General features: G+C 35.3%; 4 protein-coding genes across 4 annotated transcripts in view; 2 read left to right on the top strand and 2 right to left on the bottom strand.

Annotated features, from left to right (window-relative positions):
- The window catches only part of LOC126774281 (serine/threonine-protein kinase SMG1), a 132,943-nt gene extending 111,216 nt beyond the window's left edge, over positions 1 to 21,727 (bottom strand). Inside the window, exon 1 of the mRNA XM_050495720.1 lies at positions 14,880 to 21,727. Coding sequence (XP_050351677.1) covers positions 14,880 to 21,623 — 6,744 coding nt within the window. The 5' untranslated portion in view covers positions 21,624 to 21,727. The remainder of the gene's footprint in view (positions 1 to 14,879) is intronic.
- On the top strand, positions 3,848 to 13,247 carry LOC126774320 (histamine H2 receptor). Its single transcript, XM_050495789.1, has 5 exons — positions 3,848 to 4,064; positions 10,584 to 11,136; positions 11,471 to 11,630; positions 12,046 to 12,216; positions 12,453 to 13,247. Exons 2-5 carry the CDS (start codon positions 10,766 to 10,768, stop codon positions 12,957 to 12,959), a joined length of 1,209 nt encoding a protein of 402 aa, XP_050351746.1. The 5' UTR covers positions 3,848 to 4,064; positions 10,584 to 10,765; the 3' UTR covers positions 12,960 to 13,247.
- Positions 21,728 to 22,115: 388 nt separating the features above from the next.
- Positions 22,116 to 23,217, top strand: LOC126774337 (ribosomal RNA-processing protein 7 homolog A). The gene is made up of 2 exons (XM_050495817.1): positions 22,116 to 22,320; positions 22,408 to 23,217. The coding sequence occupies exons 1-2, from the start codon at positions 22,287 to 22,289 to the stop codon at positions 23,166 to 23,168; spliced, it is 795 nt and encodes a 264-aa protein (XP_050351774.1). The 5' UTR covers positions 22,116 to 22,286; the 3' UTR covers positions 23,169 to 23,217.
- A 189-nt stretch (positions 23,218 to 23,406) lies between these two features.
- On the bottom strand, positions 23,407 to 25,556 carry LOC126774321 (integrator complex subunit 15). Its single transcript, XM_050495790.1, has 6 exons — positions 25,405 to 25,556; positions 25,030 to 25,322; positions 24,669 to 24,923; positions 24,358 to 24,499; positions 23,992 to 24,269; positions 23,407 to 23,814 (listed from the first exon to the last, which is right to left on the bottom strand). The coding sequence occupies exons 1-6, from the start codon at positions 25,481 to 25,483 to the stop codon at positions 23,662 to 23,664; spliced, it is 1,200 nt and encodes a 399-aa protein (XP_050351747.1). The 5' UTR covers positions 25,484 to 25,556; the 3' UTR covers positions 23,407 to 23,661.
- Between the last annotated feature and the right edge of the window lie 689 nt (positions 25,557 to 26,245).

Below are 26,245 nucleotides of genomic sequence, written 5' to 3'. Positions count from 1 at the left end.
TGTTCATTTTTAGACCCACTTGTTGGGAAACCCTGCTGAGGTCATCGAGCATAGTGCCGAGGTCTTCCAAGGTCTCAGCCATAATTACAATGTCATCGGCAAATCGAAGATGAGTGATGTACTCGCCGTTAATATTGATGCCAAGTCCGTTCCAGTCCAGAAGCTTGAAAACATCTTCCAATGCAGCGGTAAACAGTTTCGGAGATATCACGTCTCCCTGTCTTACACCTCTCTGCAGTTGGATAGGTTTTGAGTTCTGATCCTGGAGTCGGATCGACATGGTGGCGTTCTCGTACAAGCACTTTAACACCCTGATATACCGATAATCAATTTGGCACCTTTGAAGAGAATTCAGCACAGCCCAGGTTTCGATCGAATCAAAGGCTTTCTCATAGTCCACAAACGCTAAGCAAAGTGGCTGGTTATACTCCTCAGTCTTCTGTATAACTTGCCGCAGCGTATGTATGTGGTCTATGGTGCTAAAGCCTTTCCGGAATCCGGCTTGTTCGGGTGGCTGGAAGTCGTCAAGCCTTTGCTCGAGACGATTCGTAATGACTCTCGAAAACAACTTGTAAACATGACTCAGCAGTGAGATGGGCCTGTAATTCTTCAGAAGGGTTTTATCACCCTTCTTAAAGAAAAGTACCACCACACTTCTGTGCCATGCTTTTGGCGTTTGACCTTTGGCAATGACGGAGTTAAAAAGCCTCTGAAGAGCCCTGAGGATCGGTGTACCACCCGCCTTCAGAAGCTCGGCTGTAATACCATCATCACCAGGTGCCTTGTTGTTTTTGAGTTGTCCGAGAGCCATTCTAATCTCGAAAAGACTGACGTCCTGAAAATCTTCAGTGTAGTGTCGGGTTAGTCTTGCTCTGGGATCTGCAGCATGACTACTGACAGGTGATTGAGCTGTCGTGTACAGCTGACCGTAGAACTTCTCAACCTCTTCCAACAGCTCAGATCTTGACGTGACTATTCTGCCATCCTCAGTTTTCAGCCTTGTCAGTTGACTCTGACCAACAGACAGATCTCTGGCGAACACTTTAGAGCCTTTGTTCCGCTCGATGGCCTCTTTAATACGCATTGTATTAAATTGGCGAGTGTCGCGAGTTAGAGACTTTGAAATCCGTCTGTTGATCAGCCGATAGCCGGCAGCATCAGCTGGGGACGTCAGAATCATTTTCCGTCTTTCCTCCATAAGCCGTAGGGTAGAGGCAGAGATCTTTTTGGTTCCTTTTGTACGGCTGGTCTTGAAGGTCTTAGACCCAGCCGTACGGACAGTTTCCACAAGCCTGTCGTTGTATGTGTCCACTTCCTCGCAGTCTGCTAGGCAATCGAATCGGTTTTGGAGTTCGAGCTGAAAGGCTTCGGGATTTCGGATTTGAAGAGGTGATGGTCGGAGCGTAGACTTCATCAGTCGGGACCTCTGGAGTTTAACATTGATATTTAACGAGCCTCTTACGAGTCTGTGATCGCTCCCAGTTTTGACTGCATTGATCACGGAGACGTCATTAAATATTTGTCTTCTCGTCGACAAGATGAAGTCTATCTCATTCTTGGTTTTCCCATCAGGGCTCACCCAGGTCCATTTACGCTGACCTGGCTTCTTGAAAAAGGAGTTCATCATAAAGAGTCCCTCCTTCTCCATAAAGTCGGCCAACATCTGGCCCCGAGTGTTGCGGTCTCCAATTCCATGAGGTCCCACCTTTAACTCATCACCGAATCGTTTGCCCAGCTTCGCGTTGAAGTCCCCCATTACAACAGTGAAATGAGTCTTGTTGGTATGTATGGCTTTAGATAAATCCTCATACATGACCTCAACCTCATCGTCGGAGTGTGTCGAAGTCGGCGCGTATACCTGTATGACCTTCAAAGAATACCGCTTGGTGATTCTGAGTATAAGGTACGCCACCCTAGCCGACACACTCTCGATTTTCACAACGTTGTTAACGAGGTACTTGTGGACTATGAACCCGACACCACCTTGAGACAGTTGATCGCCCTCTCGGAAATAGAGAAGGTTACCGGATTTCAGGATCATCGTATCCTCCCCCTGTCTTCGGACTTCGGATAATCCGACGATATCCCAGTGTAACCTGCTCAATTCTTCCTCCAGTTCGATGATCTTCTCGTCGGTCCGCAGTGTACGCGTGTTATATGTTGCCAGGGCCAGAGGTCGTCGGTGTTGGTAACACGAAATCTGCCGGGGATTCTTAGCACCCCCTGCCCCGCCGTTACCACAGCTGTTACCAAGGCTAGGAATAGCAGGGCTGCCGGGGACTAGGGGCCGTGGTTTAGTTGCGCGAATCATGAGGGGATATGCCATAATCGCCACGCTTGGCAGACGGGTTGGCGATCGCAGTAAGTTAGTCATAGTACTCAGAGAGACGCTGCTGCCCGTTCTCTGGTGTATATTCCCTCGGGTCGACTTCTACGCCCCCCACGGGATGAGATGGGGTGGTGATATTCGTCGCCGTCACCACACGGCAAGCATATCTTGTAGTTAGTTATATTACTAAAAATTACACATATAATTATAATCCTATTTATTTGTTTTCCATTTGTTGCAAGCCGTTGTTTAATAAGAATATTAACAACATATCTCAATAAAAAGTATATAAATAATTAATATCAAACGAATGACTTACCGAATAAATCGACATTAAATGAATGCTAAATCATCTTTGTAGACGCTTGTTCTTTATAAGAAAATATTTATTGTTAACAAAAGAACATAGGCCGTAAAAAAAGAAAACGAAACGAATCAATTCAATTACAAAATCGTATATTAAATATATTATATTATATTACCGGGAGCTTTGGCGTACCTTGCGAGAGGCCTATGTTCAGCAGTGGACAATGATTGGCTGCTGAGGATAATGATGATGATTCAATTACATATTAATAAAATTAAACACTGAAAAATTTAACACTAACTCATAAAAGAAAAACTAACCTAACGACCCAAGCTGAACGAAACAGTGAAAAGATGTACCAAAGTGATCACAGAAATTTACAATTACAGACAAAATATATATTTTGTTTTTACAATCTAAACATTTCGATGAAATCCTAAGTGCATTACTCACTGTCGTAAGATTGGACTGTTACTTCCAGCTAATTCACTTCACCTTAAATTATAAATTAAAGTATTTACCATCAAGATAAATTATGAAACGTTTATATTACGGTAGGCGCACTTAGAACGTTAAAGCACTTGCCGTCGGTTTTTCTTTGCCTGAATCCGGTGTTGACCCAGAAAGCCTGCCTGAACTGAGCACAGAAAATATTGCTTCTTTAATCGTCTAGCGACTTAAGCGACTTCAGCTTTGTAAATATCATATAATTTTGCCCACAACTTTCGAAGGTTTCGATTTTTATTTATCGCTGCGTGCAACAACAAATTAGATCCAACCAATTCATATTGAATTGGAAATTATATTAAAAATGACAGAATCTTAATTTTTATTCAACAATTACTAATTATTATAAAAAGTATTGTTTAAAATCGGCAGTTTTTCATTTGTTTTAATAAGTTAACTAAATTTTTAATTTAATTAATTATTATTTGATTTGTTATTGTAACATTACTTAATAACTTCAATAAAATTCGACTGTACTTATTTACGGCTAAATATATTAACCTCACTTTTTTATTGTTTGTATCACGAATTAAAAAATGTAAATCGAGAATACGGCCAAAAATAAACAAAACTTTCTCCTTCATTCGCTACGAAAAACTACGACTTTTGGCACTGTACGCTACTCTATACTCATAAAGGCCTCGAAATTCAAGTTGGGAAGCCGTCACCAGCACCCGCAGCATTAGTTGCGTGCCGACCGTCGAGCCGAACGTACATGCCAGCTGTTTTCGCGTAGTAAACATTTCGTTGTTAACCTTCGTAGTTGTAAAGTGAGAAAAGTTCAAGTGTATTTCAGTGTCACTGAATTTTCGTAAAAAGTAAACGGGGTGTATGATCGAGCGTTATTGTGATGGTTAATGGTTGTTTTGGCGGGAAGTCCATTTGTTCCACTGTGTTAGCACAAATGCCACCGTTGGTGAGGTAAATATTGACGTTAGACGGGATTACGCGGAGGAATCCGCACGACTGATGTCCGTTTCACGAGTGTTTGCAAAGCAATCGAGTTCAGTGCTTAACTGCTTGCATTCTTATGTACGGCTTGCGAATATTTTATTTTTATATTTATTAATTTAAAAAAAAATTTTTTTAAATATCTTATATAAATATATTTAAATCTTTTTATTAATTCGTTAAACTAAAGATATAACATGTAATTTAAAAATATATTTACATAATTCAATTTTTTTAAGAATAAAACTACTACCCGCGTCAGCAAGTTGAAACGTGAAATGCATTCAATCTATTAATGTGCGCGTCTCGAGTGGCAAGCTTTCGGGGTGGCTTACCTTCTATGAAATTAGAATTAAAATAGCCCTTAAAGCTCGCAATAAAAGTTCCAGACATCCTTACGTAAGCTTTCAGCAGGCTATACCCCGCCCCCACTTATGTAACCGCTCGATTTGGACTGAACTTTATCTTGGTACCTAATTTTAGTCATATGAAATTTTGTCCAATAGAAGGTTATAATTAGTGGGTTTGATAATCCCCACGCTGAACACGACACAGTTGTACCGGCTGTCCTTGGCAATCCCCGTCCACTCTTTCGTTTTCACTTACACGGCTTATTGTTTTCACAAACACTGAACAAACAACGTCGGTGGTAGGTTATGAAACAAAACATGCAGGGTCGTAATCTGGGTCAGTATAACCTTGAAAAATGTATCCGCGAATAATTATCATAACTAACGTATTCAATTTGACACGGAATCGATCTAATACACTACCGCCACACATTCTTATCATCCAGACATTTAGGGGGTTGGTAAATGCACTTGAATGCATGTCTGTTAATAAATCAATAAGTAACTAGCTAACTTTGGTTGCCAATTAATGTTTCTTGTTAACAAAATCGATTGTTTTAATATAATTTTTAAAGTACAAGTATAAAATTGATCTAATTAACCCAAACTTTGAAAGAGTCCCCTAGTTTTAATGGCCATTTAAGAGACTAACGTCACAGTAAGGAGGTGATAAGATCGAGACACGACCCGAAGACCTTTGCAATTGTTAACTCAAGCTTAACCGGGCGATAAGGAATTTAATAAGCTTTTAAAACAATTTTAGATTATAAATTTTGATTTTCATTAACTACAAATACTTAGTACGTCTGGATATTGAGTGAAATTTTGTTTATTGCACAAAAATACTTATTCATAAAGATGAAAAATGTAGCACACTAAAGTACTTCAAAGCAATTGGCAATAACTGGAGGCAATAGAGACTCAAATCAATCAGTACCGACTTCCGGCGGGCAAAAACATTCCCAGCGAGAAAAATACATTTAAGCTGCGATATCTCTGTTTTGAATGAAACTCAAACAACTTGAACAAGATTAAAATTACATGATTATTAAGACCATATAAAATTATTCTACACCATTTATTCATATTTCATCAGAGAATATCGTCTGGAGTTCATTAATTTTAAATGAAGAACTTTATTAATCTTATTGAATGGTTACTTTTTTAAAATCGAATATTTGATCACAAACTTTACTGTCTAAAAAATATAACACGGCTCGCTGATCAAACAACCTTCCAGCACTTACTTAAACTAACTCGATATATAACGAAACTTTTATCATACCATTTACTTTCTTATAAATTGGACTTGGTTTGCTTAAAGTAACAGTCTCTTTAACATTATATATATTACGACGTGAGTATGAATTTCCCAAGAGTAACAAAATTTAATGAAAGTTAAGTCGTTTGAAAATTGAAAGTTACGTAGCTACCCTTTTGTTAACGCTAGCTTTAACAATTAACATGATACAATATAATTTGCTTTGTGTAACAATCTTTGTTAACTCTGCTCAGTGAATTTACGCTTTAGCGTAGCATTTTGTGGAGGAGCATAAAATAATATTTCTATTGCAAACGACGGAACCGAAAGGTCAACAATGGAGGCAAGAGCTGTGCGGTCTAACGAAACTCATTTCACGCATAATGCGCACAAAAGTCTTCATATTGCAGATTCATACGAAACATTCAGAATCTTTAGAAACGTTGGCTTTATACATAAGGGATAATATGTTTCGTTTTCTATGGCAGAATGGTTGAAAGCGAACATGGCTGCACGAACATTTAACCCCGTGTACAACAAGCAAACAGATCGTAGCGACGGGAAAAGACAATAAAAATGCACCGAGAAAGTACCAATCTCAATTGTCTCGAAAAGACGTGAAACGTCTCGAACAAAGAGAACAACATAAAACTTTTCTTCGCTACTTTAGATGCTGTGCTGTTGGTAAAACACATACATTGCACTTCGATCTATTTAATCGCGGACACGTTGTTAGTGACAAATAATATAACAAAACTTATATATAAAATATATTACCAATACAATTTGCGATCATTATAGTTGGTTCATTTATAACTCTTTCACACGATTGTAATTTTAATTCTCATATACATTATATGTTACTCGAAAATTTTACGAATGGCAGATAATTTATAGGTTTCACCGCGAAACTTTGTACAATCGGAAGACCAATTTCACCAAATCTTGTTCAAAGTTACGAATAACTTCTATATTTGGAACTGAAGAAATTGTGGTAATCGCTACATTTGTTGAAAACATTAGATTCTTATTGTACGAAATATTAAAAATTGAAACCGCTTTTATAAATACAATTATTTTTATTATAGATCTATATATATTTATTGTATTATTATGAACGCATAAATTGGAGGTCAGAACGAAAGTTAAAAAAGATAATAAATATGTCATAATAAAGCTAGAACGATTATTTGCTTTAAGCCGAGCACACAAAACGCGCCTCGTCCTTGGTCTCACAATAACGCCTCGTTACTGTAACAAGAAGGCAAAAGAAGAGTGCAACACGTATATACCTAACTAGACAATATTTAGAGCTAGGAAACTTAAATTTTTTTTTTTTTTTAGATCAAACATTCCATCATAATCAAATGTATCATTATTAGAAAACGATAAGAGCTTCGAAGAAAATGTCAAATAAACTCTCGACAAGACAAATAGGAAATGTGAGAAAAATATAAATCACGCATTGTGACAAATAAGACAGTTGTTTTCAATTTATAACCGCATACAAGCTTCCAACTGTCAAGTATAAGTGGACACGTTATCAATAAAATATCGAAAAAACATAGTACATAGACATTTCGGAAATTTACGAAGCCGATAAAAAATTCATTAAAGTCGTGTACATTTTACGAATTCAATTGCTAGTAACTAGCACGCCACACGGATAAATGGCAGCGGAACCATTACGTGTAATTAACGCAAACGTGTGATTCATGCATTAAAAGATGCGGACAATCGATACGCGGGTTAACTTTACTTAGTAGGAAATGTTAGGTTGCAAACATTTTTTTAAATAGTAAGTTTCATTTAATTTCATGGGAAGATTCATACATAAGGAAACTTTTATATCTCTCCGTTTTTCCCTCGAATTATGTCGGTATAGATTAAGTTTTATATGCTTTATACGTAGACTAATATCGTTAAACAAAAACATAAATTGGAACCTAATTGTAATTGGCTTTAAACATTGTCACAGACCATAATATACTTTACATATGAGTTGGACGAATGTCTGTTGAATATCAGCTTAATAAATCAGTGACCTCCCCCTAACCTTCGAAACATTGATGTGAAATCCTTCGAGTCGCAACATGAATCTGTAATGCCACCGTCACCCCCAGCGACCATTCCAGCGTAAATCGACCAATCGCGCTGCGTCTAGCAACGAAACATGAATTTATTATATCCACCGGTATTACATTTTTTTACACGCTTTGTAAGTATATATTTGACTGAATAGTATATATAGGTATATGGATAGGTCGCAATAGTAAAAAAATTAAAACATCGTGATCCGTAATTGAGATTACTTGCTAGATTAATTAAATGTTTAAGCAGAATGGGTGCCGCTACATCTTTGAAGCTATTGTCATTAAAGCGTGAGATCATGGACGTAACGAATTCTATCAACAATGACCAGATGTAAAGTAACAAATTTGACCGAGAGATTATTAATTGATCTCGGAATGTGTGTGTGTATTTTGTATAACTGTTAGCAGTTTTGTGCTAATTATTTGATAAATTTTAAAATGAATATACCCCGTTACATATACGTAGTAAAAGAGCGTGGTCAGATGTTCCAGCCGAGAAGTGAAACATTTTAATTTAATATAACTCATCACAGTATGTTTTTCGTAAACGCGTCATGCTTATGAAATACCGACTGCGGAAGTAGAGTGAATTTAATCAGCCAAATACAAACAGTTGCCAAGCGAAAATATTTTTTGATAATAAATATGCAGATATTTACACTGCTACTAAACATAAAGCGATTTTTGAATTCACTCACGAGGTTCGAGTTAGTTTCTTTAAAGGTGACTTGATAATTATTAGTACGGTACAAGTTAGACTTGCGTAAACGCGTATTGTATATTCAGTGATTAGTACCACTATTATGTATTTAACCTGGCGATGTCACTTTTTGAAGCAAAATATCTTATTAGTGGAAATTTCCAGTTAGCTTCAATAACATTTTGATTGAAGATTTCAATATGAACATAAAAACGAAATGCGTTTGTTTTTTTATCAAATGTTTATCTAATACGGCTTTCTAACCTGTATAATATATTTTTTCGTCGATTGAATAACTTAAGTTTATTCTGAAAATGTCGCGTATGTTTACAATTTCAAAATCATTCGCTTTAAGTATAGAAATAACATTAGCTTGAACAATGATGTTTGTAACTGGGTGATTTGATACCCAACAAGTCGCATTTTTTTTCCAATGTCATATGCGCTATCCGAAACGTCCTTCAAGCGAATCGATCCGTGACTATTACAGTAATAGACTATTTATAAAAGCTAGACAATAAAAACACATACAAAAGAATTACACTCGACTTCCAAATACACTGGAGACTAAATGATCAAATGACCAAAAGTCATCCTTTTCCAAAAATTTGAAATTTAGAAATGTTTATGTCTTTATGTTTTATTATTAAAAACAAAACATATTGTTTCACCGTGTATTATGAGTATACATAAGTTGTGGTGTGAGTACACTATAAGATGGTTATCTTCTTCGAGTAATCAATTTGATAAAGTCCCAATATTTTAAAAAGAAATCTTTAATCTCATTCGTAATCGTGGATGTCGCTATTTGTTAACAACGTTTGCGTGGGTTACCATCGGCGCGCCGCAGACGTCAAATAACATCATAGTGATTGGGTGAAGCCAATGCATATTTATGAGTCATTGATCGTCCTAGCACTGCGCTCAGCTACATTGAACGAAAGGGCATTAAACAACCTATTTGAGCAATAAATTTAACGTGACCAGAATACAGGGACCTAATTTACCTTGTATTCGCTTTAATGATTCAGCCTAGATCAAACAATGTTTAGATACCATTTCTGAGCTTATATATTATCTAACACAATACATAACCTGTAAATACTCATACGTGTATTCAAATATTTGGTACTTGAATTGTTTCACGAAGTAATTTATGATGTGAAACTACAAATCAGTTATTCTATAAATAATTTAACGCGTGTATCTAATCCATCCAGCTTTTAGACAACTAGAATCTCGTTAGCCTTGACTACCGGAATAGCATCATAATTTCTACATTGGGATAAATTAAATTTTCATAGCGGAGCATATTGCAGTTGTCCATTGCTATCATAAATTATTTACGAATGCACCGACAAAAAGCCACTGAAGTCTCATTTATCAAATGTCTGTTTAAACATTCAATTTTAATTAATAGCCATATTTATTTGTTCAATATTTTAACTTGATAATTTTGAAACATATCTAAAAAATGAGTTTAATTTGATAGTACCAAGTTAGAATTGAACAAAAATACGACAGATTTTTAATTGAGTAATTTGTTTTTACACTACGAAAAATATAGAATTATTTTAGATAACGAGAGAAAATAATAAACGGTTAGTTGTACACAACACTTCTGTTACATTATTTATGACCAGCCACAATTTCACATAATATTTTTGTCGATAAAATGTAAATTATATCAAGGTCTAGAAAATACCCGTCGTTTTCCGAACATACAAAAAGAAATAACGAATAGTCGTTTTTGTGTTCATTTGATATTTTATCATTATTCTAATGTATATATTTATCTTTAAATGTAGGGTAAAAGTATAACAGAAATCTTGTTACCGCAAGCTACTAAAACATTTACGATACTCACTTATAAATCACGATGCGTGGACCTTGCTTGCGTCAACCTTGATCGAGAGTATAAATTCCACCCCGAAAACAATCAAAATATATACAGCTAACCTAATAACCTTCGGTGTATTTCTTTACCATGAAAGAAAAGTCGATATTTCTTCAGGGTTAACTTAATTTATCGTGTTAAATATTTTAGTACTTTCACGTAGGTCTTGAGAACACGCTTTGTTGCAGGTGCAGTAAACGTCAAAAGTGAGAAGAAATGTGTAACCAGAAAATGTGTAATGTAAACATACATATCAGTGCGTACAAAACGCGAGTGGTGTTAAAAATCAAGACAATGTGCGTTTAAAGATTCGATCACGACGTCGAATCTATCAGAGTGGGGGTCGCTGGCGACCACGACCAGCGATGGTATGGACGTTGTACTGGGGAATGACAGTGACGAGTGGTGGAACGCGACGACGACCGAAGGGCCGGATCTGTACAACTTCTGGGCATGGAGCATCGTCGACGGAGCGCTGATGCTGCTCATAGTCAGCGGCAACACCCTTACCATACTGGCGGTCACCATGAGCCGCCGCTTATCGTCGCTCGTCTCCAACCAATTCGTGCTAAATCTGGCAATATCGGACCTTATGGTGGGTCTCACGCTACCCTACCATCTCGTATTCTATCTGGACGACGAATTCGGAAAAATCAAATGGTCTTGTTTGATGAGATTCATACTCATAATACTCGCGTGCCTCGCTTCCATTTACAACATCATAGCCATCGCTGTCGACAGGTAAGAATACGCACACTGCACACGGCTCAACGTTTTGCTAAGTGTTTGTAGTTTACACTGCGAATCGATAAAATTTATATCAATATCCACCGACTTTACTCGCTGCCATACAGAACGCAATGGATGCTACGAACAATTTATTAAATTTTATAACTAAATGTATGAAACTAAAAGTGTGTACTAAATGTATTGAAAGTTTCTATTTAACGCCTTTTTATATCGTATAAGTCTTAATATTTCAAAACTCTTGCAGACTTCTTATTATCTCAGTCAATAAGACATTATGTTAGTGTTTTTGGAATTAGTTTAATAATACACGTATTATTATTTTCAGGTATATAGCGATCGTACACCCGCTACACTACAGTCGATACATGACCAAGGTGATAACCCGACTTTTGATGAGCGCAACATGGTCCGTGGCGGTGTGCATAAGTTCTATTCCGATGTTTTGGAACGATTGGCACGATGGAGTAGCTTGCGAAATGAATATGGTACGTTATTTATCCTTATATGTCTTTTCGTTAACGAAACTTAATTCGATATTAAACCTATTATGTATGTATGATTGTATGTATATGTATGATTGTATAATTTTTAACTGCTAATTAATCAATTTCACTAATGCCTGTAATTTTGATTTCTCGCCTATTAATTCAATCATACTTTATACAAACTTAATCTTTATGTGTAAACTTGGGATGAAACTGATTCGAATGCCTTTTATATAGCGGTTGCACGTTGTTTTCCGGAAACCATGTTGTCCTTTTAAGGCCGCACGTAATCCTCGGTGGCGAATGTGACCCGATATTTTCTAAGCTCTACAAAACTAATGAAAATTCAACTATTTCGCTTGTCTGACTGGGTGTATATTATGTATATATTTGTTAATTACTGTTCATATTTCAGGTGGTACCAAAAACATACACGACGAGCATACTGGCACCGATGTTCTCTCTCATTTGGATGGTGATGTTCATCTTGTACTGGAGGATATGGCGCGAGGCCACGTGCCACGCGCGCCGTATGCGGGCCAACACGTGCTGTCCTACTGGAGCCAACGATTGGAAGAGTATACAGGTTCGTAGCTGATTTTTATTTATTGCGACGATTTAAAATAATTACAAGCATTTAAAGAAATCACCGAGTGGTAGCTGACTATACGCGGAATTATTTTGTAAGTCTAACGGGCGAAATTGATATTATCTGTACAATCGCAGATTTAAATTGATCTCAATCATGTACTGATCGGTAGATCGGTCTTTACCCTAGCTTAATCAATGTCAGAGTTATAAAGAGCATTATATCAATTTCAGGTAGTACTACTCGTCCTCGGATCATTCTCTGTATGTTGGATGCCATTCGTCGTAGTTGCGTGCGCACAGACGCTGCCCATCGTACCACTGCACAATCCTATCGTGTATCGACTAACATCGTCTCTAGCAATGTCCAACTCCGGTATTAATCCACTAATATACGCTTGGAAGAACGCCGGTTTCCGTGCCGCTTTCGCGAAACTCCTCCGCTGCAAGAGACCAGATACATCGGAGTACCGTGGTTCCCCTGCGCCGGAACGAAAAAGAGGATCAGTAGCACTTCGCGAAGGTTCCATAACGCGGACAACACCCGGTGGACTATCGGCTATGGGCGGACGACCAGCGAGGCTTCTGTACGTTGAACGCGAAACAGATACAGCGAGGTGCAGGATCATAGAGAACGCTGGATACATGGACTCGGAGAGGGGAGACACGAACCCGTCTTACGCTCCAGATGGGCCCACGCCGGTACACAGAGCTGCCACACGACCGCCTGACGTAGTGTAGTGATTGAATGAACTATGAACGTTCAGTGGGAAACGTAAAACGCTTCTAGATTTTAAAGTTGTTAGTGACTGTAGGTACCCCACTCGCATTTAGGTACCTAACTGTTCAAGTCTACGCTCAAGTTTATGAAAGCTTTATTGTTAAATTTTTATTGAAAAATTCTAATAAGTTCTCCGCCGTATGGAAAATTTTAATATAAAGATATTATTCTCTGTCATCTAAGTAGAGATATTTAAATAAAAATAAACTTAAAATATTCGATGTGAAATAGAAAAAATATAATATATATTTAACAAAATGTAGCCAAGAACTTTTATTTTGTACTGTTCATATCATTTGTTTACACAAATAAATTAGTAAGATAGTAACCTATTTATTTTTACATAGTAAATGTAGTAAGTACCTGAAAATTTATTGCTACTGTGTGTAAATATAATTGCGAATTATTTATTAAAAATAAGCACTAATGTCTCTGTTGAACTAGTTAACGAAGTCTAGGCACCAAGAAATTCGGATTCGTGGATTCGTCACTCAAGACTTAGTTTCTCGCGATTTAATAATTCCATTATATTTGTAAAAAAAATCGAGCACATACCAACGCTGTATTATATGATTAGAAATTATAAAATACTTAGTAAAAATGTTTTTTTAACTTTCTAGCAAAACAGCTTAAATATCGTTTTAATAACTTTAAAATAATCTAATCGTTATTCTCCTATAAAATTCTAATGTCCAGAAATATTAAAATATTTAAGAAACATTAAGGAAGTGTCGCTCCAATAACAAGCGATATTAATTAAAATATAATAGAACGAATGTAATTATAATCGAAATAATTGTATATAAAATACATATTCATGATATATAAAACATATTTTATTCATTTATTGTAACCAAAAAGTAAAAAATATGGGAATCGCGCCATCTATCGAGTAACTTAAGAACAGCGATACCAACAGAGTTCATGTCGTGAAATGTTTACTGCTTCAAAATAAAAACGTATTAAGATAGATGTCGCTGTTTCACTCTATTATTTTTTATTTATAATAGGTGGACTTTCAAATAAACCACCTGATGATAAGTAGCTACTTAGACGGGCGTGCAACTTTGTGCACCAAGTAAATCCACTCTATCAAGTTATCGTATAATGTTAAGCATGAATAATCTCGATTACACATGTAATTTGTAAGTACTTGCAAATGGACAATAATAATTAATCAATTAATTTCAAGAGACCGAGCAAAATGTTGGTAATTTAAATATATAATTTCAATCTTATCGTTTTAAATTAGTCTACGAGTTGTTTACACTTACAACACACAAATTTAATGTTTTTCAATACGATTATCAAGTTTTTTTTTTATTTATAAAAGAAATAATCGTATCCGCAAACTTAGTGACTTAGCATCCCTTAATGTCCGTGCCTATTTGCTTTTTCTTATTGTATATGTATTAATCCTTTATACATCAATTGAACGTGAAAAGAAAACTTTTTAAACACATTTCGCTTTCGAAGTTTTGGTAGATTTGGCATGGTTAAAGCTTAAATGAAGGAATGCAATAAGATAAAATTATATAAAATATTTGATACAAATACCTTATATTAAATTAAATAAAACATTCAATGTTTACGTTCATATTTCAAATATTAAAAAACATATTCGTATCCAATATCAAAAATAAAATAAATAAATAATAATAAAATAAAAATTAGGATAATAAAGTTAAAGTTTATATTGGAATACTAGGCATCCATCGTAATCGTCAAAAAGATAATTCGAAATGGAATTTACATTACATCGTTACTCATCGAGTCGTTCAATCATAAAATCACGTTTTGGTTACGTAATACATCATAAAATGATACCACATTTATCTAATAGTATTATTATATACCCAAAAAAAGTACAAAACACTCACCTCAACTCCGGTCACACCAAGAGCCGTTACCAAATTGGGGGTCATTCTAAATGGCACCTTCTCTGGTACCCGTAGAGTCTTGCCCTTCTCGAAGCACACGTTATAGTCTATATGCACTACCTCACCAGAGGTTAAGTCCACTAACACATTATCCAAATGTCTATCGCCCAAACCGATAATATACCCTATCGTACTCATTACGGCGACCGAGTAACTATAACGACGAGTCATTTGCCACCACTGTTCCGGGCTCACACTGCTGCACCACAATTCCCTCCACAACAGGTCACGAGGTGTCTCCGCTGTGAGCTCTTGTAAAACTTGTTTTAAAATTGACACTGGCCACTCCTTTCTGTTCTCTGTCGATATACCCGCCTCCTTCAGCAAGGGATTGAGCTTATTATAGAAAAGTTCTGATGGGCGAAGCACATTTACAGTTTTGTTCGTTTTTGCGGACAGAATTGCTGCCTCGCGATTTTGCCAACGCTTGTATAATGCAAACAAAGGTGTCACGTTGTCTACCCAACTTATCAACCCTGATCGAGGTCCGAGAGGAATAACCGAGTAATGGCGAGCTCTGTATGTTTGGTTGTCATTGTTTTCAGAGTCGCGAGCTAGCATCGTGTTCGTTATTGATAACAGTTGCATTATCCTTTCATCTAAATGTAAGTCTTCTAGTCCTTTGAAAAGATAGGTATACGATTTACCATCGGAACCATGAAATACTAATTTTTTAGGCCGGGTCTTGGTGGGTAGAATAGCGACATTGTTTTCTATTGATTTTATAGTAATTCTAACAGTTCTTTGATTCGTATGCAGACCGGGCATTGTTATTACAGTATTTTTTAATTCAGCTAATATGGGACTTATATCAGACATTTTTAAAATATAAGACGTTCTTTTATTTACTTTTTGCTGCAACTTGATTTGTAACTGCTTTAACGGTGCCCACGATTCTTGGGGTTTTTCGGGATTCGCTGGATTTTTCAATTTGTCAATAACATCCACAATAATGGCTTGAAATTTGTTTTGAAATGTAGTCTCGTGAGGAGTTTCTGGTTCAGCCGACGTTATCCGATTTAGTTGTTCTAAGACAAAGACTACTGGTTCAAATATAATTCGGTGTTTCTCTTTTATTAGTTTTTCTTTTTCTTCTGGCATAAGATTTGCGTTATTTTTTACTTTTGCGATTTCGGTCTCCAATTGAGTAAGACGCTTGCTGAATTCAGTATGATGTTGCGCCAATGTTCCTAGACACAATTCATCCCATAACAAATTTATTCTCTGCAACTCTTTCACTAACAATTTTACTTGCAATATGGTCTTTGGGGCCTGCTTGGCTAACGTTTCCACCATGTCTAAAAAGCATGAATTTAACTCATTGTTGACTACTTTGTCACTACTAGAATCTTCCAAATCTAAATTATCGTCGTCACTTTCAGCGTCGTCATTAGACAAAAACGATCGTGGTACATGCAAGTCTGTGAAACTATTTTGTTCATTTTCAACGGCTCCTACTACAGCAGGAAATGTGATCAAATGAGGCGTGTCTTCTGCTAATCGACATAAAAGATCAGAAACACATTTTCTTACGTACGTTTCTGGATGATTAAGTCTTGAAAACAATTGGGGTATTATAACTTTCCAAGGTTGGGTTGGTGTGTTCGCTAATCCTGATTCGAGAACAGTTTGTAGTTCCATGGCATGTTTTACTATTAGCCGTAATAATCTTAGTGTTGCGTTTACAACAGCATTTTCGCCACTATGATTGATGTAATCAGAAGCACATATCAATTGTAGAAATTTAAAATAGGCGTCAGCTGATAATTCAAAATAAGAAAAGACTCTTTTCTGAGCTTGACGCCAGATATCAACCAACAAAGCGAGATGTTCGGGAAATGCGTTATTTAGAGATGGTACTGTACGCAATTGATTTTCAATCATTTCAGATGTATTAATTTCGTTCCAATCTATGTCTTCTTCGTCACACGTTGCTTTTGTTTTCGATAATATTTCACAAACCGCTTCAAAATCTTGCGGCGAACATCCTATCATAACGCTTTCTATTTGAAGCTTATCGTTATCGGTGAGTTGCTCTCGAGTTTTAGAACTAAATTCCACCATTTTGCGGCCCCATCTGAAGCACCACGCAGCAAAACTTGCCCAAGCTTTAGCAAGACCAGGACATTGATTAACCCCAAACTGCAATAATTTTCCAACCGCAGAGTCAGTCAGTGGAATAACATTTTCTGAAATGTTATTATCTACCAAACCAATCTCTGGTAAAGCTGACACTAATTTTGTTAAAGGTGAATCGTTTTCTAAAACATTCTCATTTTCATTTTGAATCCATTTTGAAAGTGTCAGCAACATCCTAGTTCCCTTTTCACGAAGCTCATAGTTTTGCTCGCCCATTGCTAGCCTCTGTGAAAATCCAAGTGATATACTAGCGCAAAGATTTATAGCTTGCGCCTTTGAGTCTTCTTTTGCATAGGTTACTTTGCAAAGTTCTGTCAATGCTGTAGCGTTATTTAGTGTCCATATATCAAGGTCATATGTATTTGTTGATAAGAGAAGTACATCGCTCACTTCCTCTAAGCTGTTTATATTTAAGCACAGCTGGAAAGCTGGATTATTTTTAAAATGCTTTAAGAGCTCCCTTTTTGCCATTAATAGGTTCGTGTTTTTCCTAGCACTTTTAATCACATCTAATCTGAGACATTCGTTGTAAAATACACTTTCGTCAGTCATATTAAGCTTTGTAAAATACTGATGCCACCATAAAATACGAGTTAAGTTTTTCATTTCCGTACCATATATATTTTCCTTCAGAGCAGAAGGTTTAAAAGGATTTGTTACTGCTTTTCCATTTTTAATGACATTCATAAGACCATTATTAGCTAATTGCATTACTGCAACGTCTTTTAGGAAATGAACGGCATTGGTTCTTATAAATTCTTCGGCACTTGTATTTAGTAATTCTTCACATTTACTGAGTAACGGCTCGTATTTATCATTAAATTCATCGTTGTAAATATTTAAAGCTGAAGATATTAACGTCGTTTCAATTTTGTCTATCAGACCTTGATATGAACATGCATTCTTAGATATTTCATTAGCTTCTATATCGAGTATATTCCAGTTGCAAAGTCCTGGCATTTCATCATTATCGTCGAACATTTTTAAGTCCGTGAATGACTCCCAAGGAGATGTATGCTTACATAGTTTAGTAATTTCTTTCCATTCTTCCATGTCTTCCCAACTTTGTATATTTTTATAACTTTCCAATATTTGATCATCTACAAATCGATTGACTTTGATTTCAGATTGAGGAATGCATACCTCATTATTGCCATCATTCGAATTTGCACTGCATATTTTTTTATACAAATCAGCTGCCGACTCAAAATGTGAATTAGCCTGTTCTGCTGCTCCGATAAGCCATGTAAACTGCAGTTCAAATGTTTGCTTAATCCAAACGTATAAGCCGTGCAACACTTCTGGTTCTTTAATCTTAATAAGTGCGCGAGCTACACTCATTGTTATCGCTTCAATGTCAATATTAGTCGGAGATATTGCAGCATTTTGCAAAATCAATGAAGCATGGTATATAGCAGCACCATAGTGACCACCGTAAATACTGACTGCAAGAGCTGCAGGACGAACTCTGTTCTGCCATTCTCGACAAGTTGACCAATTAGTGTGAAAAAATGTTTTTACCGGTTTCGCAACAGTGGGCAAAACAGTTGCAGTGCCTTCAGCGGCATTGTACGTGTATTTCTCTAGAAACATCATAAACTCCACGAGCCAGCGCACTCTTACTTGTTCTGCTACAACAACCTCCAACAGCTTTTTCTCTCCAGCTACATATTTTGTTTCGTTTGAACTTATTTCCCTCGCAACTGCCTTTAAAGTACCTTCGATTTTTGTAAATGTTTCTTGTGGCTTACCCAATACTGTCCTTAGTTTTTGAATGATACATGTTTGTGCTAATTCGGATAGCGACCAACTGACCAAAATAGATTTGAAATTTGTTGAACATTGTCGGAAAAACAGTAAGTTATTTTCATCCATGTCTTGACCTTGTAGTGGCCAGGAAGACACAAAAATGTCTAACAAAAATTTTTTATCATCCAGATTTGTTTGCATGAGACAATTTATTATCACTTTGAAGTGATGATTAGGCAAAGTAGTAAACGATCCTCTCATTAAATATTCTTTGAAGGAATTCAGTTTTGTATCACAATTCAGAACCAAATTACTACCTTTCCGGCTTGAAAATATTTTAACTGTCTGCTTATCAAACTCTTGCTGTACTACATCCCAAGGTAGCTCAAATAGAACCCTTTTACATATATCTGCTAAGGCTTTGTTTTTGTTATCAATGTGTAAAGTACACAGAACTGCTATTGTTTTAAGTAAAAGCATATTCCATACCATATTCTTATTCTTGAGTAAGAAATAAAAATTCTTTATGACAAGTAATACAATATTTCCATCAAAACTATGTGCCAATGACAGCATGTTTGTTATCAATACAAGGAAAGTCTTTGATATGCCCACTATTGGCAAATACTTATCCAATTGACAAAATATGTCCGATATCCATGTTAAAATGAGTCTCAATGTCTCATTTGGCATTTGATCATCGAGAACTATACTCAAAGTGTTTAGAATAACAGCGAGGTGGCCTGATGTTGGACTTGAGTTAGATACTTCTCCTAATGAAAGATTAGACAATCCAAATAAGTCTTTAGCTCTTTGTTGAGAATTTGTCACTAAATCACTTGAAGCAATGAAATGATTGTTTTTCTTGCAATGGGAATAAAGTAAGTAAAGAATAGCATATTGTAATGCAGGTCTCTCTTTCATCAAAATTTCATCATGTGGGCACAATTTAATAGCTAGTAACTCTAAGATGCTCGGTTGTAAAGCCCACATTCCTATAATGGAATTGCTCGCATTAGCCAAATCGCATAAGCATTGAAGGAAGAATATTACATTTCTTTCTGCATCATCTTTAGTGTATTCTTCTGAATATTCAACTTCAAGTATCCGTATTTGGGGTAATAAAATGGTGTATGAATTCTGCATATCACTTAAAACAAATTTATATGTTTCTTGTAATAGTGGAATATTTTTCAAATTGAGCAGATTAGTATATATAGACAAAACACCATTTAATATTTGGGAATTATTAGATAAGCGGAGAGGCCGCAACAAAGATCCAGGGCCAATTGTCTGAGCAATAAATTCTATTGGTAAATTTGAAGCAATTTCTTTTATAGTTATTGATATTAATTCTATAATGCTAAGACATACATCTTCTTCTACTTTCAAAAAAGTAACAATTTGCATAGATATTAAAGTGAATAAAGCAGGCAGACATGGTGAAGATTTATTTTGCAAGTATTTTAGAAGTAATGTAATACTTTCATTACCTGCAAGAATTAGGTCTGATTCTGCATCTTCTTTCAATGTTTCATTCAATACCTGAAGAATCTTTGACAAGGAATCAGTCAAAAAGGTCCATGAAACTGATTGAGAAACATTGGGACTTAACAAAGTACCCAAACTTTTAACAACTGTGTTAAATACATTTAAGAATGAAGCAATCTTTTGCATACAATCATCATATGAATTAACTTCACCATCTTTATCACTTTTATTTGAATCCAAGTCATTGCTGTAGGCTACCATATCTTCCACAAATTGATTTAACAAGTTCACTGAAAATCCAACATCAGCCTGCCAGTGACGACTCAATTTAAATAAAGACTGCAGGGCAAATTCCTTGATTTTTTCTGGTTGAGCATTATCAACATGCCAGCCTACTAGAATATCAACTGTATCAACAAAATGATTTGCAAAATATTCAGGATAAGAATTAGACATTACTATCATGGCATTTATGGCAGCCATAAACACATTGGCAGAGTCCGTAGCTTCAATGATGACTTGTAGTTTGTTCAAAGTTATTTCAGCAAAGTCATTCAAGTTAGTATTTTGAAAGTCTAATTGGAAAGTCTCAGTGAATGACAGTATGAGCAAATGTTTAATAGAAGTGTTGTGCATTGCATAGGTAGATATGATCCAGTCCAGATGTTTTCGAAAATCTGGTCCCATAACATAGCCGATTCTGCCAAGAACCACGGAAGCACTTTCTTTAGTTTCAGGGCTTGGGGCATCATAAAGCACATCTAGCAATGATTCCACTAATATGTCATATGATCTTCTGATATAACGCGAATTTTCTGGCATCATTACAGCGTCTTGTAACTTCGTACATATAGCAAGAGATTTTTCGATATCGACTTCAGCGCATAGACGACGCAAGAGCTTAGATATACGCGGGTCCTCAGGTAGGTTTACTACCAAATCGGATCTTTCATAAAATTTATTATTGTTTCCCTGTGACCAGTTGTCATTATTAGTAACAGCTAACGATTCGTGATATTTGTAGGAGTTTTCGTCGCGATCACCCCTTGGCGGGAAACCACCACGACCTCTGGTTCCACCTCTACTTCCGCCCCTGGAGTGTCGAAACTCGGTGACACGACCACGCGACCGGAACCGAGATTCCCTAGGACCTCCGAACGATGAAGGTACATCGTAGGAACCAACATAACCTCTGACCTTATCATCCGTTGTGTTTTCATGACCGATTTCGTCCCGATCTGGAACGTCAATATTATCCGATAATTTAGAACTTTTCACTTTACTATTTGCAGTTGTGGATAGCATTACTAGTAATTGTTTTTAAATTTAAAATATAATCACACATTGCCGTAGAATTAAACGAAAGTACGATCAAAACTTTAGACACACAAATGCTTTTCGTCAAAATTCTTTCGCCAACAGAGACAAATAGCCAAGTTCAACAGATAATCAAGATATTAAACGTCAGTTGTTTTATTTCTGAACATAACAGTGATGACATCACACAGTAGAATAATTTAATCAATTATAAAATTAATGTAATTTTTTTATTCAAATTCATAGGAGGTGTCACTAGTAAATTTTAAAATATAAAATTATAAACTAAGAATTGCAATAAATCGAATCTGAATGGTATCGTATATGGATACAATAAAAATAGCAACGTTAAAAACAGCCAGTTAGGCGCAAAATAAAAATTAAACCTATCATTGTAATGATAATATACTCTGTGGTGTGGCTCAAGTGGCAATTGACAAACCAAAAACTATTAGTTGTCAGTGTCAGAGTGTAGTTGTTGCTTTGCACTTGTCGAGTGTCAACATAACCTATGATTTTTTTTTACTTTGAAGCGTGTTTTGAACATTCATACCTCAAACTGATGTTATAGTCTAAACTTGATGCTTCTCAATAAAACCGTCTCTAAAGTTCGCAAAATCATTTAATGTTTGTTAAAATTTATCAATTAACATGAAGCCCTCTAATAAAACACCCGAGTTTAAAGGTACTTCAATAATTTATAACAAAACAATTAATATATTAAAGTAAAACAAACATATTTCTCTCAATAATACTTATTATTTTATTCCAGCATTAGAATTGAAACTAAACGAGAATTCTCCTTCACCACATGTAATTTATTTCAAAGAACATTCAGTACGAGAACATACAAATGATAAACCGTCCGGACGAACACTATTTATAGTAAATGTACCACCATACGCTGATGAAAAAGGTTTAATGAACGCATTTAGTGCAGCTGGAACAGTCCAATCTGTAATATTCTCAACGAAACCTAATTCAACGTCAACAGAGACAAATTTGAATACATTTATAAAGAAACCTCAAAAACCATCATTTAAAGTGTGTTATTTAGTGTTTAAAAAAGTTTCGGAACTAGATAAAGCCCTCAAATTAACTCAATTATGTCCCATGAATTCTAAAGGCCATGAAATAAAACTTGGTATGAAGAAGTGGATTGAGGAATACAATAATTCAATTGAAACACCTAAAGCAATGAAGGAAAGAATAGAAGCATTTATGAAAAATCATGATAAAAAATCTGAACTAGAAGAAAAACAAGAAAAGGCATTGGAACAGGAAGACAGTGAAGGGTGGGTTACAGTTACTAAAAAAGGTAAAGTGCAAAGCTTTGCTCGCACAGAAAAGGTAGAAAATAAAATAATGGCCAAAGAAGAGAAGAACAAGAAAAGAAAGGAATTAAAGAACTTTTATACTTTCCAAATAAGAGAGTCCAAGATGAAACACATTGTGGCTTTAAGGCAGAAATTTGAAGAAGATAAGAAAAAAATTGCACAAATAAAACAAAGTCGTAGGTTCAAACCTTTCTAAAATAAAACAGTTTATCGTATCTAAATTTTTTGTACTAACCTTCTGTTAACTATTATACTATAAAAGAATATATTGCCATTAAAATAGCAGTTTAAATTACACTACATCTCAATGAAGTACATAATAATTTTTTTACCATTTTGAAATAACAAAGATATGAGATTGTCATATATTTAATATTAACAATAACACTACATTTCTAATTAATATAATTAAAACTATTAGCATAATATATTTTACAATAATATGTACATTTTAAGCACTAGTAAAAATTTATAACAAAAACTCCTAGTGAGTTATTTTTTACTTAGATAAAATAATTTTCTGTCATATGTTACATTCATTCAAACATTTTAAAACTGGTCTAAAGCAAAACAGTTCTCAAATGTAATTGTATATCTACATTATACAAACACATATTCAAGTTTTTTCACAAATTAAAATACAGTTTTTACTTAGCCATTTCATTCGACTCAGAAACTCAAAGCATTCGTCATATGCTTTGCTGATGGCTTTTAATTATGATTCGTAGTAATCTGTTCTCTGGTAAGGTATCTAAAGCAGCAAGAAGATTGCTAATGTTACCATATACGCAACCATTAGCAAGTGCTACTTGCACTGCTTGACCTATTCTATCTAAGCAATCCTGAAAATAAAGTTATAATTTCGATTAGTCTAAGTATTAAATAAAGTCACATTACTCATCACAAAACTGTATTACTTTTATTTTAATTAATATTAATTGAATGAAATGTTTTTTTTAAGGTCTATCTATAATCACACTGATAAAATAGAAATAATTACATAACATTAATATTCTCACCTGTAATTTGGTTTCACTTTGCAATTTCACACCAAACTTGAGTAGCTGGTGAGCATAAGCCTGCACCAATGGGGTTAATGCTGCCAAATGCTGTGCATTTACTGCTGTAGGAGGCCCATGTGTGCGTCGTCCAGCTCGCAAGCTGTGTAATACTCCAAGGTGTAATTTAATATATAGTTCTGATTCTGACAGAGCTTTGCTTGGTAGTGATTTAACTATTGATGGTTTTTCATCTTCTAATTTTATCTTTTTTATAGGTATCTCTTCCAAATCTGTATCTGCAAATTTCATTATTTTTACAATTATTATTTGTGTACATACAATACATTTGTTTATACTAATAATAGGCAAAAGTTACATAATTACCATTATCTATATAGAGTGGTGCTAGGGCACACCAATGTATAAGACCTGCAAGTGGTGTGACAGCTGCCATGGGTATAGCACCACTTGGCAAAGCAGCAGGATTCAGTTGAGCTGACATGCACAATGAAGGGTTTGAATATACCTGTATGATAAAATAAACATGCAAATTATAATTTGTTTATCATCATGATATTACTAAATTATTACTTGAAAAAAACATGTACTATTATTAAAATATATTAAACTATAAAACAATAAATTTCATAAAATACATAATTTAGAATACAAAATTTATAGTTAGACCGTCTTACCCAGGATGTAATAACTTCTAACAAATTCTTTGGTGGCATTTTTTTGGCTCTCTGCAAGTCATGCATATATAATTCAGTCACAGCAGTAATAAAGTTAGAAACAAACTGTGGCGCTGTTGTGGCTAATGATTTCAGAGCCATCTGATTAGATGTATTTAGGTAAAAATGATCTTTGATGACATTCTCAACTAATTGTAAGGATTGCTGAGATGAACACCCCATTTGCTGCAGCCATACACCCACTGCTAATAACACCTAGACAGATTAAAAAAATTATTATATCTGATTCCATTTTAATATCAAAAATATTTTGACTAATTCACATGAAAAGTCAAACTAAAAGTACAAAGTAAATACTAACGGGTGTACTAGAAGCTGAAACGGCCATGCTAGCAAGTATGCTAAGAACTTTTAATTTTCTCTGATTTTCCATGCCCCCAAAAAGTGAGAGGAATATGGTATTCTTTGTGGTATCATTAGTGCATGCCGACAGATAATCACAGATGATATCAATAAGTTGCAACTCTTGAAGTGGGTTCAAACCACGTCGGTTTCCACGACGGTCAGCTTCACAAAACACAAATTCGGATATCACATCCATTGCTATGTCAAGTTGTTTGCTGGTTGGTGCAGCACGCCCAACCAGCAACTGCTCTGAAAATGGAAAATTATAAGTAATAGCCGTTTTTAATAAGAAGTTGGAAGGTATACAAGCGACTTTTAATTTATAGGTTACCTATTTTAGGTAGAGCTTCCTTTGCACATGCTGGAAATTCTAATTTTCTTAAAGTATGTTTCAAATCAGACAGCGACATTTTATTATATTTATTTCGAACTAAATACAGCAAATAAAAACAATAACATTACACAAGAAGTGACACTAAACGTAATAATCACATCACAGATTATATCAGTGCCTTCTCGCTAGACAGTATAATTTTCCTAGTCAGTGCTGCAACTAAAATCTTGTGGTTATAAAATACTCTCTGTACAGTGTTGAATCGTTTTAAAAACCAATCGGTTATATGAAATTTTCGCTCTCGAAACCGAATTTCCGTCCGAACAGTACGTCATTATAGGAATAAACCTATTACACAAATTCACTATTTCAAGTTTGGAGAAAATTTTCACAATAATTAAAATTTTATTTTTAAACTTAGTCACGATAAGTCGATATCGCACCACTACAGTTCACAAATCACAAACTCATTTTAAGTTAAACAACTTCAAAAGTTGTTTATTTATCTCTCATCACATATTCTACAGACTTGGTCAAAATATAATCAGATTAATGATTACGGTTACAATGTATAACCATAAATCATGATTACAGATGAAGTTTGATTGATTCTGAAGCGGAGGCGCAGCTATACAACAATTATATATATATTTACATTTTTTTTCTGGTTAGGATCTAGTTATATTCAAGAATTTTAAACTTATTAGTTCATTTGTATAAATATTTTAGGCAATAAACCCAAAACTGTGTTCGATTCTTAGTCACCCCGTCTCCGGTCATAAGGGACACTAGAGGGGAAATACATTGTTTTCAGTTGATATTTTAAAATGTATATTAC

The sequence above is a fragment of the Nymphalis io genome, chromosome 16, assembly GCF_905147045.1.
Source record: "Nymphalis io chromosome 16, ilAglIoxx1.1, whole genome shotgun sequence".
Taxonomy (NCBI): Eukaryota; Metazoa; Arthropoda; class Insecta; order Lepidoptera; family Nymphalidae; genus Nymphalis; species Nymphalis io.
The sequence above is the reverse complement of the archived record's forward strand: the minus strand, read 5'-3'. Positions and strand labels throughout refer to the sequence as shown.

Excerpts from the sequence above, each read along its gene's own strand:
- LOC126774321 (XM_050495790.1), bottom strand. The coding sequence starts at position 25,483 with ATGTCGCTGTCTGATTTGAAACATACTTTAAGAAAATTAGAATTTCCA. Across the intron at positions 24,270-24,357 it reads ACCACTCTATATAGATAATG|ATACAGATTTGGAAGAGATA; the intron begins GTAATTATGTAA and ends TGAAATTTGCAG. Across the intron at positions 23,815-23,991 it reads AAAGTGAAACCAAATTACAG|GATTGCTTAGATAGAATAGG; the intron begins GTGAGAATATTA and ends CTTTATTTTCAG.
- LOC126774320 (XM_050495789.1), top strand. The coding sequence starts at position 10,766 with ATGGACGTTGTACTGGGGAATGACAGTGACGAGTGGTGGAACGCGACG. Across the intron at positions 11,137-11,470 it reads ATAGCCATCGCTGTCGACAG|GTATATAGCGATCGTACACC; the intron begins GTAAGAATACGC and ends TATTATTTTCAG. Across the intron at positions 12,217-12,452 it reads ACGATTGGAAGAGTATACAG|GTAGTACTACTCGTCCTCGG; the intron begins GTTCGTAGCTGA and ends TATCAATTTCAG.
- LOC126774337 (XM_050495817.1), top strand. The coding sequence starts at position 22,287 with ATGAAGCCCTCTAATAAAACACCCGAGTTTAAAG. Across the intron at positions 22,321-22,407 it reads TAAAACACCCGAGTTTAAAG|CATTAGAATTGAAACTAAAC; the intron begins GTACTTCAATAA and ends ATTTTATTCCAG.